General features: G+C 33.1%; 2 protein-coding genes and 1 long non-coding RNA gene across 3 annotated transcripts; 1 reads left to right on the top strand and 2 right to left on the bottom strand.

Annotated features, from left to right (window-relative positions):
* LOC104782223 lies at nt 2,867–4,458 on the bottom strand. Its single transcript, XR_766979.2, has 3 exons — nt 4,271–4,458; nt 3,877–4,060; nt 2,867–3,212 (listed from the first exon to the last, which is right to left on the bottom strand). It is a non-coding gene; the product is annotated as an uncharacterized LOC104782223 (long non-coding RNA).
* LOC104782222 lies at nt 6,374–7,338 on the top strand. The gene is made up of 4 exons (XM_010507094.2): nt 6,374–6,489; nt 6,610–6,844; nt 6,958–7,011; nt 7,097–7,338. Exons 1-4 carry the CDS (start codon nt 6,457–6,459, stop codon nt 7,237–7,239), a joined length of 465 nt encoding a protein of 154 aa, XP_010505396.1. The 5' UTR covers nt 6,374–6,456; the 3' UTR covers nt 7,240–7,338.
* Nucleotides 9,807–10,610, bottom strand: LOC104784248 (probable F-box protein At3g44130). Its single transcript, XM_010509301.1, has one exon. The coding sequence runs from the start codon at nt 10,608–10,610 to the stop codon at nt 9,807–9,809; it is 804 nt and encodes a 267-aa protein (XP_010507603.1).

Below are 13,801 nucleotides of genomic sequence, written 5' to 3'. Positions count from 1 at the left end.
GCTGTAGGGGGCAACAACAACAATAAGTCAATAACACATAACATAACACTCACCAAATATAGTATTAAAGAAAAATGAAACAAATTCTAGTTTGAAAGTTTTTTTTTCTATAAAAAAAGAATATTTAACGCTCTCGATCGCACCTACAATTTATAATTTATTAACAGGTAAATGTATTAAGTTTTCAGGACATGGAATCGTGAAAAATCAAAAAAAAAAAAAATCAGAAATAAGAAAAGAAATTATTGTATATTTGCAACACTGCATGAAGAATGAAGAAGAATAATTCATACTCGAGTACGAGCAACCTCAGACCATACAGAATTGTAATGTTGTTGAATGTTGAGACCATTTCTTTAACTTCAATTTTTGTATGGTTTTTTCTGATATAACATTAATGTTATAATGAGTATGTTGTTTAATTAATGTAGGGATTTGGCTAATGGACTGGCTTATTGTGACCCAATGGTTACCAAAAAATATATATATTAATGTTATAATTTTTATAAAATTTGCTTTTGATATAGTGAGTCTGGATTAATTCTTCTCATTGCTCATTGGAGAAGTTGTTGTTTAATGAATGTCGAATAAACAAACGCTAATCACAAAAATATGGTCCATTGTATATTGGGAGACCGTTGAGATGATATAGCCAAAATCATATAGAAGTATGAAATGCATGAAAATATTAACTAATTAAGAATATATGTTTGATAATGTCAATATCTTAATTAAGAAACTTTACATTATCACTAAATATATGGTATGCATTTGAGTTTATCTTAATTAGAAACTACTTCAGATAAATAACTTGTACAACATTACAATCTTTTTTATATAAGTCATAGTTCAAAATTTTGTTTTTTTGTAAGTCCATTCAATTTCTGTGACCGTGAGTTCGAATCTATGTTAATTATGCAAATTGCATACAATTATGAAGAAGAAAAATGATTTTAGCTTCTCTTAATCTTATTGAACCCCCAAAACATATATTGATGAGTCTTTGCAATCAAATCTATACACTCTACTTTAAAATATGCTTAAAGCTGTAGGGGGCAACAACAACAATAACACATAACATAACACTCACCAAATATAGTATTAAAGAAAAATGAAACAAATTCTAGTCTGAATTTTTTTTCCTATATTGTTTAGTATATAGAACAATTTAGTTATTACTTATTATACCGTAGCAGTATTGGTTATACGTTCTTCCACATTATATGCCTCTATACCCAAGCCTTGTGAGTTCCCTATTGTCTTTTTTTTTCCCACCATGAACCATAATTTATTACTAAATACGTCACCATAAAAACCAATTTGATAATTTCTTCATTTAATTTCAAGTTCCAACTTATTTCCTCACTAGTCAGTTTTTAATATATTTTTACATTTCTTCATTAAATGATTAAAATTTTATGAAATATTTGCAAAAATGATTATTTTGTATGGACTTGAACTACAAAATTATAAATCTGTATAAATTATACACGAGCAATTTATATGTATTGATGAACAATATATTTAATTATAATATTTATATTTTGATAGGTGTGATATTTTTTGAGAAAAAAAAAATCAATGTGCCCCATAGTAAATAATTTTCTACATCCATCATTGTCCTACAGAGTAATTTGACTAATTTCTATCTTCTGATCTTGTTTCTTCATATCACTTCTCAGTTATTTAATTTTCTCATGTCAACCTCTTAGTAAGAACACCCAATAAAATTTAGTTTCAAAATTAACACATTACCTTATGCAATGATGCTATAATTTGCTTTTGATATAGTGAGTCTGGATTAATTCTTCTCATTGCTCATTGGAGAAGTTGTTGTTTAATGAATGTGGAGTAAGCAAGCGCTAATCACAAAAATTTGGTCCATTATTTATATTGGGAGACCGTCGAGATGATATAGTCAAAATGATTATAGAAGTATGAAATGCATGAAAATATTAATTATAGAAGAATTAAGAAAATATGTTTGATTGTTTGGTAATGTCAATATCTTAATTAAGAAAATTTACATTATCACTAAATATATGGGTATACATTTGAGTTTATGATCTTAACTAGAAACTACTTCAGATAAATAACTTGTACAACATTACAATCTTTTTTTTTATAAGTCATAGTTCAAAATTTTGTTTTTTGTAAGTCCATTCAATTTCTGTGACCGTGAGTTCGAATATATTTTAATTATGCAAATTGCATACAATTATGAAGAAGAAAAATGATTTAGCTTCTCTTAATTTTGTAGATTTTTTTTTTTTGGAAAATCAAACATGCATGCTCAATTGAAAAAACATTTTTTAAGGCCATGAATGGAATGAGTTTTTAAAATTGGTTTTTTTAGCTTTTGGTTTTTAGATTTTAGTTTTTGGTTTCTAAATATTTGGTTTTTGGTTTTTGCTAAAAAGTTTAAAACATTTTTTAAAATAATAATAAAAATTCAAAATGAAAGAATAACACTCACGATTACAAAAACTACTAAAAGATGGTTTTTGGTTTTTCTTATAAAATCTCCCAAAAACTAGATTTCCTATTTTTTAGGGAAACCAATTTTATAAAATCTTGAATGACAATAAATTAGATTTTTAGAAAAACTAAAACTAAAATCTACTTCAAAACTTGTAAACTAAAATCTACTTCTGCGTTCGGCTCTTTTTATTGATGGAAGAACTGCTGTATAGGTCAACAAAGATATCTAAGTCTCCCCATTGTGTGAAGAGATTTGACACAAATGATCCAAATGGTTGAACAGTAGCACCTAACAATGTATACCAGAAGCAGATAAATATGGGAGAGTTTCATTCTAGTATATGTCAAAGTATCAGATGAAATCATTTTGGTTACATAACAAGAATAGTGAATGGGAAAGATTAACAGCATTGAACAAATTTAGCTATCTCATTTTCATTTCCCATTATCACAATAGTGAATGAGATTACCTTAACTGAACTATCTCATTTTCATTTCCCATTATCACAATAATCACACAGATACCCATGAAAAATGATATAAATTAGAAGAAGCATAAAAGTGTGCATCAACACCTCACCTCTTAAACAGTCTACATATTGTACGACGCCACACAACCGATTAATCACTTGGATCCTCGCATCCCAATCTGCTCGCGTAGGTCTAATCTCTTTAATAATTTCTTGAAGGGTAGGATCAAAGACAGAGTTTTGACTCATCGTCTGGCTCTTCTACAACAACAATACCAAACACATTTTAGTAAACAAACAACACCTAATCAAATAAGTTCGAACAAAAAGAATCAGAATCATATATGAGCAATGTACTTTTGATGTCTAAAAAATATCACTAAATGAAAGTTGATGTTTTAAATGGCTTACAAGAAAATCCATGGTTTAAATGATCCAGATTTGAAAATTCATGGTTTAAATAACTTTAATTTAAAAGTTTATGGTTCAAATGACATTTTCTCGAATTAAAATTTTCATCAAAACGATGTCGTTTTGTCACTAACGAGTAGGGATGTCAATTGGGCTGACCATGTCCAAATGGGTCTGTCCAATTGGACACCTCCATTTTTTGGACATTCATGGTTTAAGCCCAAATAAAACCATGTCCAAATATGTCTAAACCAAATAGGACCATGACCAATTGGGTTGTCCATGGGGTCCAGATTATACATAAACTCATCAAATACTTATTCTTAAGATTAAACTTATAAATTCATCATTAACACTCAAAAGTTCATACTAAATCCATAAATAAGTTATAAATCCATACATAAGTTATAAATCCATACTAAATCCATAAATAAGTTATAAATCCATACTAAATCTTTATCTTTCTCTCCAATTATAGTGAAATTTTTCCAACACCTTGAATGTCTACGTTTACCTCTTTTCACTTGAGCATGAGATGATTCACCCATGAGAGATTCATCTTCCACCGGATTGTTTTCATCTTTCACCGGATTGTTTTCATCTTCCACCAGATTGTTTTCTTCTTCCAGCATATGTCGATCCCATTCAGTATCACTCACGATGTAGTTATCATCACACAAGCTCAGTGATTTGTCCATCTGTGGACATGAAAAAAATAAACGTGAGACAATGATGCCAACAGAAACAATGAACTCAAGGAGACTCGAACTTGAGTTATCTAGTTACATGAAACATCATGATTCATGAACAAAAAACAAAATCAACATCACAAACCCAGTAATTAGAGTAATTAGAGTAAAACCCACAAACCCAGTAATTACGAATTAGAGTAAACCCACAAAATTTACCTTTTCAAAAGTTCGCAAAGTAGAGCTTCAGATCTGATTGAAGCTCCAAGCTTCAGATCACGAGAAGCAGAGCCGCAGTGGAGATGCTTGATGACGATTGACGAGATGAATGATGATTTGAAATTGATTATCGCCTGAGAGAGAAACTTAGAATCGATTATCGCCTGAGAGGCTGAGAGAGAAAGAGGAGAAAGAGAGAAGAAATGAAGAAAAAAAAGTTTCCCCCAAATTGTAAAAACCCTAATTTTTTTGGGTTATTGGACAGTCCACGTCCAAATTAGTTTGGACCATATATCAATGGGCTAAATTGGTTTTAGATCCATTTGACCATTTTAAATTTGATAATGACTAAAACCAGTCAAAATTTGGATTGGACAACCCATCGTTTTAGAGACCAATTGACATCTCTACTAAGGAGAAGAGTGGTTAACGGCGTAATAAGGTCCAAATTTGAGTGGAGCATTGCGTTATTGCTTGATCAACTTCGATCCAAATTTGTACTAATCCAACTTCAGTCTTTTTTTTATTTTCTAAATATATATATATNTTTTTTTTTTTTATATATATATATATATATATATATATATATATATATATATATATATATATATGATATTCGAAAGTCAAAACAAGTCAAACACCCTGGACGAGTAAGAAGGTTCGAAATCAACTTGTAAATGAAAGACTCTGTGTGAGCCAGAAGGTTTGGAAGGCTCTCTCTGCACTTTTAAAGTTTTAAGCCTCTCAATCTTCCGATCTTCTCTCTCTCAAGTCGATCTCCCTCTTCAGGTATTTCTCGTTTCTAGAGATTTTGAAATGTGATTATGTTGCCCTGACTCGAGGCCTCGGTTATGTAATTTCAGAGATTCCTCATCTGATAGGTTGATTATGATAAATTACACATATGTTTTCCTGTTTCCTTGGTTAATTTGTAGAAAGAAATGTAAGTTCTTTCAAAGAGATTCTTTGTGATCACGGAGAAATGAGTATTCATATATTGCAACAGGTGTTAAGTGATATTGAAAGTGGGAAAGATTTCATCTTGTGTGACAGGGTGAGTGAGTACAATAGAGACGTCAGATTCCTACAGGTACTGAAAAGGGAATGAGTTATTGGATTAAAGATATATCTTGTTCGTTTCTAAATTGCTATTCGTTGTGTTTATGAAGGATTTTTGAAAAAAAAATTTGGGGGTAGCACTGGTGAATTTAAGGTACTCTTTCTACAAGAATCTAAGTTTGCTTCGATCTCTGTTATACATAGTTTCAGTAAACAAACTTTAGCAAGTGTTCATCATCTCTGTTTAAGTCTATGGTGAATTGGTATCATGAGAACTCATACGAATTTGAGGCGAGGAGTTGTTCTTTCAATATGATTTTTCTTCATTTTGTTTGTCTAAAATGAGGAGTGACGGCTACAGAATGAATTTGATGATCTGTAAAATGTTCTTTAAGAGTTGAGATGTTCATTCAGTTGATCCTTGGCTATGTCTCAACACTGTGATTTATGCGACTGTCTTGTTTTCTTAATGATGTCATGCTACTCTTACTTCTACTCGACGAATGGAGGATCGTACGAATACGAAGGAGATCAGTCGAGGAAAGTGTCGTCAGTGATGAGTCCTTCTTCGGAGATATATGATGATGGCGCAACAGCGCCGCCGGAGAAAGATTGTCGTATTTGTCATTTGGGAGTGGAAACGAGCGGTGGAGGTGCATTGAATTAGGGTGTTCGTGTAAAGAAGATTTGGCTGTTGCTCATAGACAATGTGCTGAGACTTGTTCAAGATCAAAGGCGACAAGTAATTAATTATATCAAAACTACTTCATCTTTTTTTTTAATTTTATTCTTAATTATCTTCTTGAATTTTCGAGTTATGGGTTTTGATTAGCTTTGATCATAATTCTTGTTAGGATTCTTAGGGGTTCTTGTTAGGATCATAATAAGTGTTACGATTATAGATACTATTGTTTTGTTTCTAATATTTTGTTGTTTCTTATTTATCAAGATATCTTAAGATGCTAAGATCCATGCAACAGTCAAAATAAGTTTTTTTTTTTGGGCCCAAAGAAAGACACTAGGTCATGTCGTGTATGACGTATATAAAAAGAAAGGGGAGAAAATTAGAAAAAGAGTTTTTATTAGTTGCAAGCAGCCGCTGACATTATATTTTTTCACTCAAGAGAATGAGTGAGCGTGTAAAAGTTCTAGACAAATCTGTAAGAAGAGTCCATCTATGATCACTCTGTCTCTAAGTAGTGTGTTTGATCCTTACTTTATTCAGTTTCAGACGATGTTGACTGTTTTTTTTTTTGTGTGTGTGTGTCTGAATATCGTAGGTTAAGGACAAAATCGATGATTGTCTTAATAATCTCAGGGAGATGAAGGAGATAGAGATCCAACTGAAACAGTCTTGCGGGGTTGACCCTCCTTGTATGACCACATCAAACGCTTCTGCCATCGACTCTTGGCTTGAAACATGGAAGGATTTTAAGGAGATGGATATAGAAGTCTTCACTTGCTTAATCAGCAACAGGGGTTCTGAAGAGTTTCGCAGAATGAAAATTGCACGCCGTAAGTAAATCCTATATAATATATGTATTTATAGAAAAGAAAAGACTATAGTGACTAGTTTTTTTAAAAAAAAATTTCGGTGAAAAATATTCATAGTCTGATAATATATGCAGGTTTTGCTGTAGTAAGTTTACTGATGGAAATCAGAGGGATAGAACTTCCACCACGTAAGAAACAACACTAGAAAACGCACTTGTTTTTGTTGTTGTTGTTGTTACTTGTCACAAATGTATCAGTTTCTTTTTTCTTCAGATGATGATGCTAATATTCCACAACTCGAAGCTTTTCATGACGAACTCCTCCAGGACCAAGTAGACGTATTGGAAGAACATTTATGTAAGATTCGAGTGGAGCATCGCCTCCTTGCTGACAAACTTCGATCCAAATTCGTATAATCCAACTTCAGTCTTTCATTTTCTAATTAAAAAAATAATGCCCCCTCGAGGCTCTGATTTATAATGCTTTCCCTTATTTTCAAAACAAGTGAAAACACTCTCTGGACATCTATATTCATTGTATAAGACTGTGTATTGACGTGACTTATTCCGAAATCTTACAAGTAAAATTACGTCACACAACAAAACAATGAATATCCAATGAGAAGGATTAACATATTATTTGTGGGATGAATCCAAATAATATTTGTGGGACGGAGAGATGAATCTAAAAGGACTTTAAGTGCAGTAACTTGTCTGGTAATCAGTCTCTCATGGGAGACTTCTCGCACGTTAGAATCCTGCAACTTGCGTGAGGACCCTCCCTCAGATGTGTCACAAATAGACAAGTATGCCAACCCATAACATAAACTGAATCCCTAATGTATGCTCTTCCACCCGGTCTTAATATCCGGTCCATCTCTAGCAATATGGTTGACATATCACATCTGATTGCATTGTTAACCATTATTGACACAAAAGACAAATGGTTAAGTTCGATTATAGGGCACCAAATGACCACATACTCAGTTATAAGTCAGTTTGAAATTGAGTTACAGATAATGCTTCTTACCTTTTTCTCGACCAAAAAAGAGTCCTTAAGCATGTAAGAAGTCATATGTCCTTGGGTGTATGTATCAAATGGTTCACACATGTGGTGAACGCAAGAATTGTTAAAACATCCAGAGCCATAATCTAAAGATTAGCTGTTAACTTAAGACAAATAAACAGATGAGGATCTGTGCTTAAATAAACCATGAGCAGGAAACGAACAAGAAGAGTCTCTTTAAGGATTCTAAATTCCACGAAATCAACAATAGGAATCATGATTCTATGTTTTTTAGATGATAAAAATGTAAGGAGAAAAGCAGTACCAATCGTGCATCACTCCTAATAACTCCTGATAATCTACAGTCATAAATGACGGGCAATGTGTTAGACCCGCTGACAGGAACCACACTTAAAAACCAAGCAATCGAGTTTATGATCATTTAGTGCAGCTGCAACTCTTTTAAAGCCAAAGAAATTAAGTAAAGAGAGGTAAGCTAAGATACTGAGTGATTATAGCATCACACAGAGTAATAACCAAAGAATATTATTTCATACCCGCCAAAGCCAGCTCTCATCTTTTTTTTCTGTTTTAAGGTTTCCATTGTAAGGCGCGGACAATAATTTCATTCCAGAACTTGGACTCTGCCTTGAATAGTTCTTTCCTAGCAATGTAGGATTTAGAAAGAACAAAACAACGTGAGACTTAGAAAGTGTGATCTTTTGCACCACAGACACAGACCAAGTTAATAGACAGACTAGATGCAATCAAACAAATTTTACTTGAAAAAACTTGATGTTTAGCAACTTTGGCATCATAAAGAACATAAAGGTAGCAAGATTTGTCCTGGCATCACAATGAAAGAAAGACAGCACGTTTAGCAGCTGTACCAAACATTGTCGCGGTCATCAGATTCATCACAAAGAGGAGGATTGGTTCCAGCCTCACGACTTATATATAACAATTGTTGTTGAAAGGCTTCTGTTCCAGAGAGCAACGTATCCTTCCTTCTTTACCAGTTTCCTGCAAAGGCTAGTAGTAAGATTCAACATCTCTGGAAAATAAAATGTGAGATTAAAAGAGTAGACATATTGGCTAAAAAATCAAAGTAGCAAATGAAGACAAAAAAACTTTCCCTATACCCACAGAGACAATATGTTATTCCAACTTTCCATAATAAAGATATGTACCGTGATCACTAACTCCAAACAAATCATAAAGAACAAAGAATCTTATTCACGCCTGAATAGGCCTACTCAAAGCAGATTAAAAGGATGTTACCTGTCCATTGTTCTTCCAGAGCGAGTTCATGCTTATAAACAGGGTGTGCAGCCCAAGCAAAATCTCCTCCAGCGCGCAGCATTCTATTGATCTCAAGGAGCAAAAATCTATCTTTATCACAAAAAAAATATGGAACAGCAGAATCAAGCACACCAGAGAACCTTACCATCACGAGTATTCTCAAATCATTAGATGCTCAAATCAGATGGTCCGGATCCAAAGCGAGAGGCTACCAACAGAGACCAGACTCTCAGTTTCATAATCATACGTTAGAAGAGTTGAATCAGTCCATAATATATTTGTAGGAGAGAGAGATGAATCAATAAAAAGAGATACATAGGAGTTGAACGACTTAAATCTAAACAATTATTTTTTATTTCGTGTGGTTTTTGATTAACTAGAAACTACACAAACAAGAGCTAGAAAAAAAAAACAGAATAAAATTAAACATGCGATACTGGTAGTTCGAAAGAAATGGGGATGAAACTAGGGATATAGATGAGGTGAGAAGGCCAAAGATCAACCATAGAATCTACTGGAATCTTCCTGAACACATCTCCCTTCACAATGTAGATACAGGCATGCCCAGTTTCATCACAAGTACACACAAACAGCCTCTTTTCATTATCAACAAAGTAACTTGGCTGAGAGTCAAGACATTTGTGTTGTAACCTGGGGAAGTCTGGCATTGACACAGTCATGAAACGCATCCACGCCACAGCCTCCTTAACACTGAAAACCGATCTCCCCTGAATACAGCAAGGACTTGAGTATAGCCAAAGTCTTCTTGCTGTTGTTGTTGGCTATGAGGTAGAAGACAAAAGGTCTTGAACATCTCCTTGGAAAAATCAAAACTTCGGATGAAATACTGACGAGCCACTGAATGATAAGCAATCCAGTATAAATTACCATTGAGACACACGATAGTATCTAACTGTGGCACACCCAAATCTTGTTCGCAAGGGGCATTACTAATAATCTTGAACGCATCAGACTTGCAATCGTAGATGGCAACGTTTTGGTAGAGTTGGCCACTAGTATCGAAATAAAAATCATACCCAAAAATCTTGTAACTTGTTGTTTCGGGTCTACTATTATCGTACCCTAGGCCACAAAACCTGAACTCGTGATTCTCTACAAATCTCTTTCGTCTTCTTAAGCAAGGGTTCCAAACCTCAAAACCTTTCTTCCAAATACTAGATAACAGAAACCCATCACAATGAACTAAGCTGGCTTGTATTGAAATGTCTAAAGTTATATCACGTAGCTCAAGTCTCGGGCCATCATCGTCGTCGTCGATGCCTACTGAACAAATATGGTAATTGGTCCATACGATGAATTGAGGTAGCGTACGAGCCAAGCACTTTTCCAAGAAACTCTTGTCTCCCCAAAACGCGTTCCATGTCTTGCTTACGGCTCTGAATCGAGCAAGAGATTTCGTTGTCAATCGACAAAGTATCTCTTTGACCAGGTACGATGGTAATTTCTCTGCCAGCGCCATTCTTATTTTTTTCGGCGCCATTCTTTTTAGTTAGGTCTTTTCTTCGAAAGAGAATAGTATTATTATACTATTTGGGCCTAGTAGAGAGAGTCATATATTAGATTAGATTATATTACCCAAGAAAGGCCATTTCATTATTAATGATTTTTGAGATGATGTCACTTATTTTAGCAGCAAAACCGTTACGAAGGGTTTCATTCAAAAATAAAAAGAGAACTATTACAACTTACAATGACCTCTCAAGCTGCTAGCTAAAGAATACTGAGTAACCTTCGCAAGTGTAGAAAAAGTTTGACCATGATCAATGTATTAGAGGACATATATAGCACAACACTATAATTAAGGATTTCTTAATTAGCACTGTTCTGTTGCATTGCTTTCTAGTAGGATGTTTAGTCTTTTTATTCAGTATGATTATTTACTTTTATGGATTTCCAGAAATCAGACACCTGTTCCCATATTAGTTTTTTGGCGGTGTATCAGTGAAACGAAATTAAAAGCATCTCCAAATGTGAGAATGGCATGCGTGCCATATTGGTTCTACTACTTAAAGATGTGTTGTTTAGTTCTCCAGGTTAAGTTTCTAGGATATGGTTTTCACTGAATTCATGCTCCTTTACCTCTATGCTTGGTCAAAAATTCTAGTTCCTTTCAACTCTCTCCTACATGAAGAAGAAAGTGAGAATATAGTCTGATTTTCTATATTTATTTATGGTTACATATATCTGTTGTATAACTATAACTTGCCTATGATAAAAAAAAATCTTGCAATATTTTTTTGATTTTGGTTTATAGATTTTGCAAAATAAATTTAAAAATAAATAAATAAATTAAAAAACAAATGTTTTGTAAAGGAAATCTCAAAAACTCATTGAGGTGGGATTTTGGATTTTGTTAAGAAATTAGTAAAATCTTAAAGAATCTATATTTCCTATTTTTTAGAAAAACTATTTTTCATAAAATCTTGAATGGTTAAAAAATGAATTTTTGAAAAATCTAAAACCAAAAAATATTTGAAAAACCACATCCATTCAAGGCTACATCTTTAGGTATGATAAAAAAAAATAGTTGCAATGTTTGCTGATCAGAATAGTATTTAGGTTATCAAGTAGGTAGAGTAAGACTGAGCTCGTCACATGCTTGCCGATGAAACTTTGATATGCTACTGATCAAGCAGCATATGGATAGTGTGACGGAGAGAGTGGATCATACTTGTTGGTGTGCCTGGTTTATGAAGCAGCCCGATAAGCATTAGATCCACGAGCCTTAAATACATTTTATTTCAGGTTACATAAATACATTCCAGTTGGTTGGTGATCCGGTTTGTACACACTCTTCAAAAATTATGAAAATAAAAATAATTCAAAAATTATGAAAATCTTTCTCATCAACCTGAGATATCCAAACGCATGTTTTCTTATATGAGTGGTTAATATTTTTGTGATAAAACAAATATCCTAAGAATATTTAACTATTTTTGATTTTATAGAAGATAAAGATTAACGCTACTTTCGTATCCACGAGTATGCAACGCGAAGAGGGTGACATAGATAGAGAATGTCATCAATTGGATTTCATGGTTCGTAAAATAGCTTACTAAAAATCTGATTAATGTATGCACGGACTGAGCGAACACTAATCATAAAGATATGGTTTGCTATATCTATTGAGAACGATGAGGTTGAACGGTCAAAATAATTATAAAAATCTGAAATTCATGAAGATATGATGATAGAAGAATAATATTCGTATGATTATTGATAATGTCAATATCTTAACAAAGAAAAACTACATTTTATCACTAAATATATTGTTTACGTTTGAGTTCATCTTAAAAACTACTTGAGATAATAACTTGTACAATCAATTTTATAAATCTTGTTCAAAATTTCGTAACATTACAATCATTTTTATAAGTCTAGATCAAAATTTCGTAACATTTGTTTTATTATTCTTGGATATGCTACTGATCAAGCAGCATATGGATAGTCTGACAAAGAGAGTGGATCGTACTCGTTGGTTTGTCTGGTGTATAAAGCAGTCCGATAAACATTTAATCCACGAGCCTTAAAACTGGGGTAGCACGGAACAAGAAGAGTTAGTTGGATCTGTTAAACCTTGCTGTCAAATCAGCGATAAAAGCTAGGGTCCCCGTGGATCGTTGTGGTTTTATGTGGCAAGCTGGCGAAGAATCTAAAGCGCCAAATCCTGGCTGACGCGAACTGACCCACTAGACGTCTCTCCATCAGTCGAGCGGTTCTGTTGACTACTTGCTAATTTAGCATTTAAAGCCTGAGACATTGAGGTCACAACTTGCTGTAGAAGAAAAGAAATGAGTGTGAGAAAGAAGAGATCAATTTATAACCGAGTAGATAAATGAAATAAACGACTGTCACGAAGAAGATATCAATTCATACTTAAATATTGGCGAGCTCGGACTTTAGACCATTGTAATGGTTGTGAGACTATTGCTGTAGAAGAAAAGAAATGATTGTCAGAAAGAAGAGATGAATTCATAACCGATTAGAAAAAGGAAATAAACGACTGTCACGAAGAAGATATCAATCCATACTTGGGTATTAGCGAGCTGGCACTTTAGACCATTGTAATGGTTGTGAGACCATTGCTGTAGAAGAAAAGAAATGGCTGTCAGAAAGAAGAGATCAATTCATAACCGATTAGAAAAAGGAAATAAACGACTGTCACGAAGAATATATCAATTCATACTTGAGTACTAACGAACTAAATGTGTGCACGGATTGAGCGAGCACTACTCATAAAGATATGGTCCGCTATATCTATTTTGAGATGGATGAGACTGAAATGTCAAAATGATTATAAAAGTTTGAAATTCATGAAGGTATGATGATAGAAGAATAATATTTGTCTGATTATTGATAATGTCAATATCTTAATTAAGAAAATTTACATTTATCACTAAATATTGTTTACATTTGAGTTTATCTGAAAAGCTACTAGAGATTGTTCAATAATTTCTATAAGTGTAGTTCAAAATTTCATAACATTACAATCACTTTTATAAGTCTAGTTCAATATTTCGTAACATTTTTTTTTATTATTCTTTCAGCAGTTTATCATGGTATAAGTCTATTCAATTTTTGTGACCGTGAATTCGAATTCATTTTAATTATGCAATTATGAAGAAGAAAAAATGATTTTAGCTTTGTCTC

The sequence above is a fragment of the Camelina sativa genome, chromosome 4, assembly GCF_000633955.1.
Source record: "Camelina sativa cultivar DH55 chromosome 4, Cs, whole genome shotgun sequence".
NCBI lineage: Eukaryota > Viridiplantae > Streptophyta > Magnoliopsida > Brassicales > Brassicaceae > Camelina > Camelina sativa.
The sequence above is the reverse complement of the archived record's forward strand: the minus strand, read 5'-3'. Positions and strand labels throughout refer to the sequence as shown.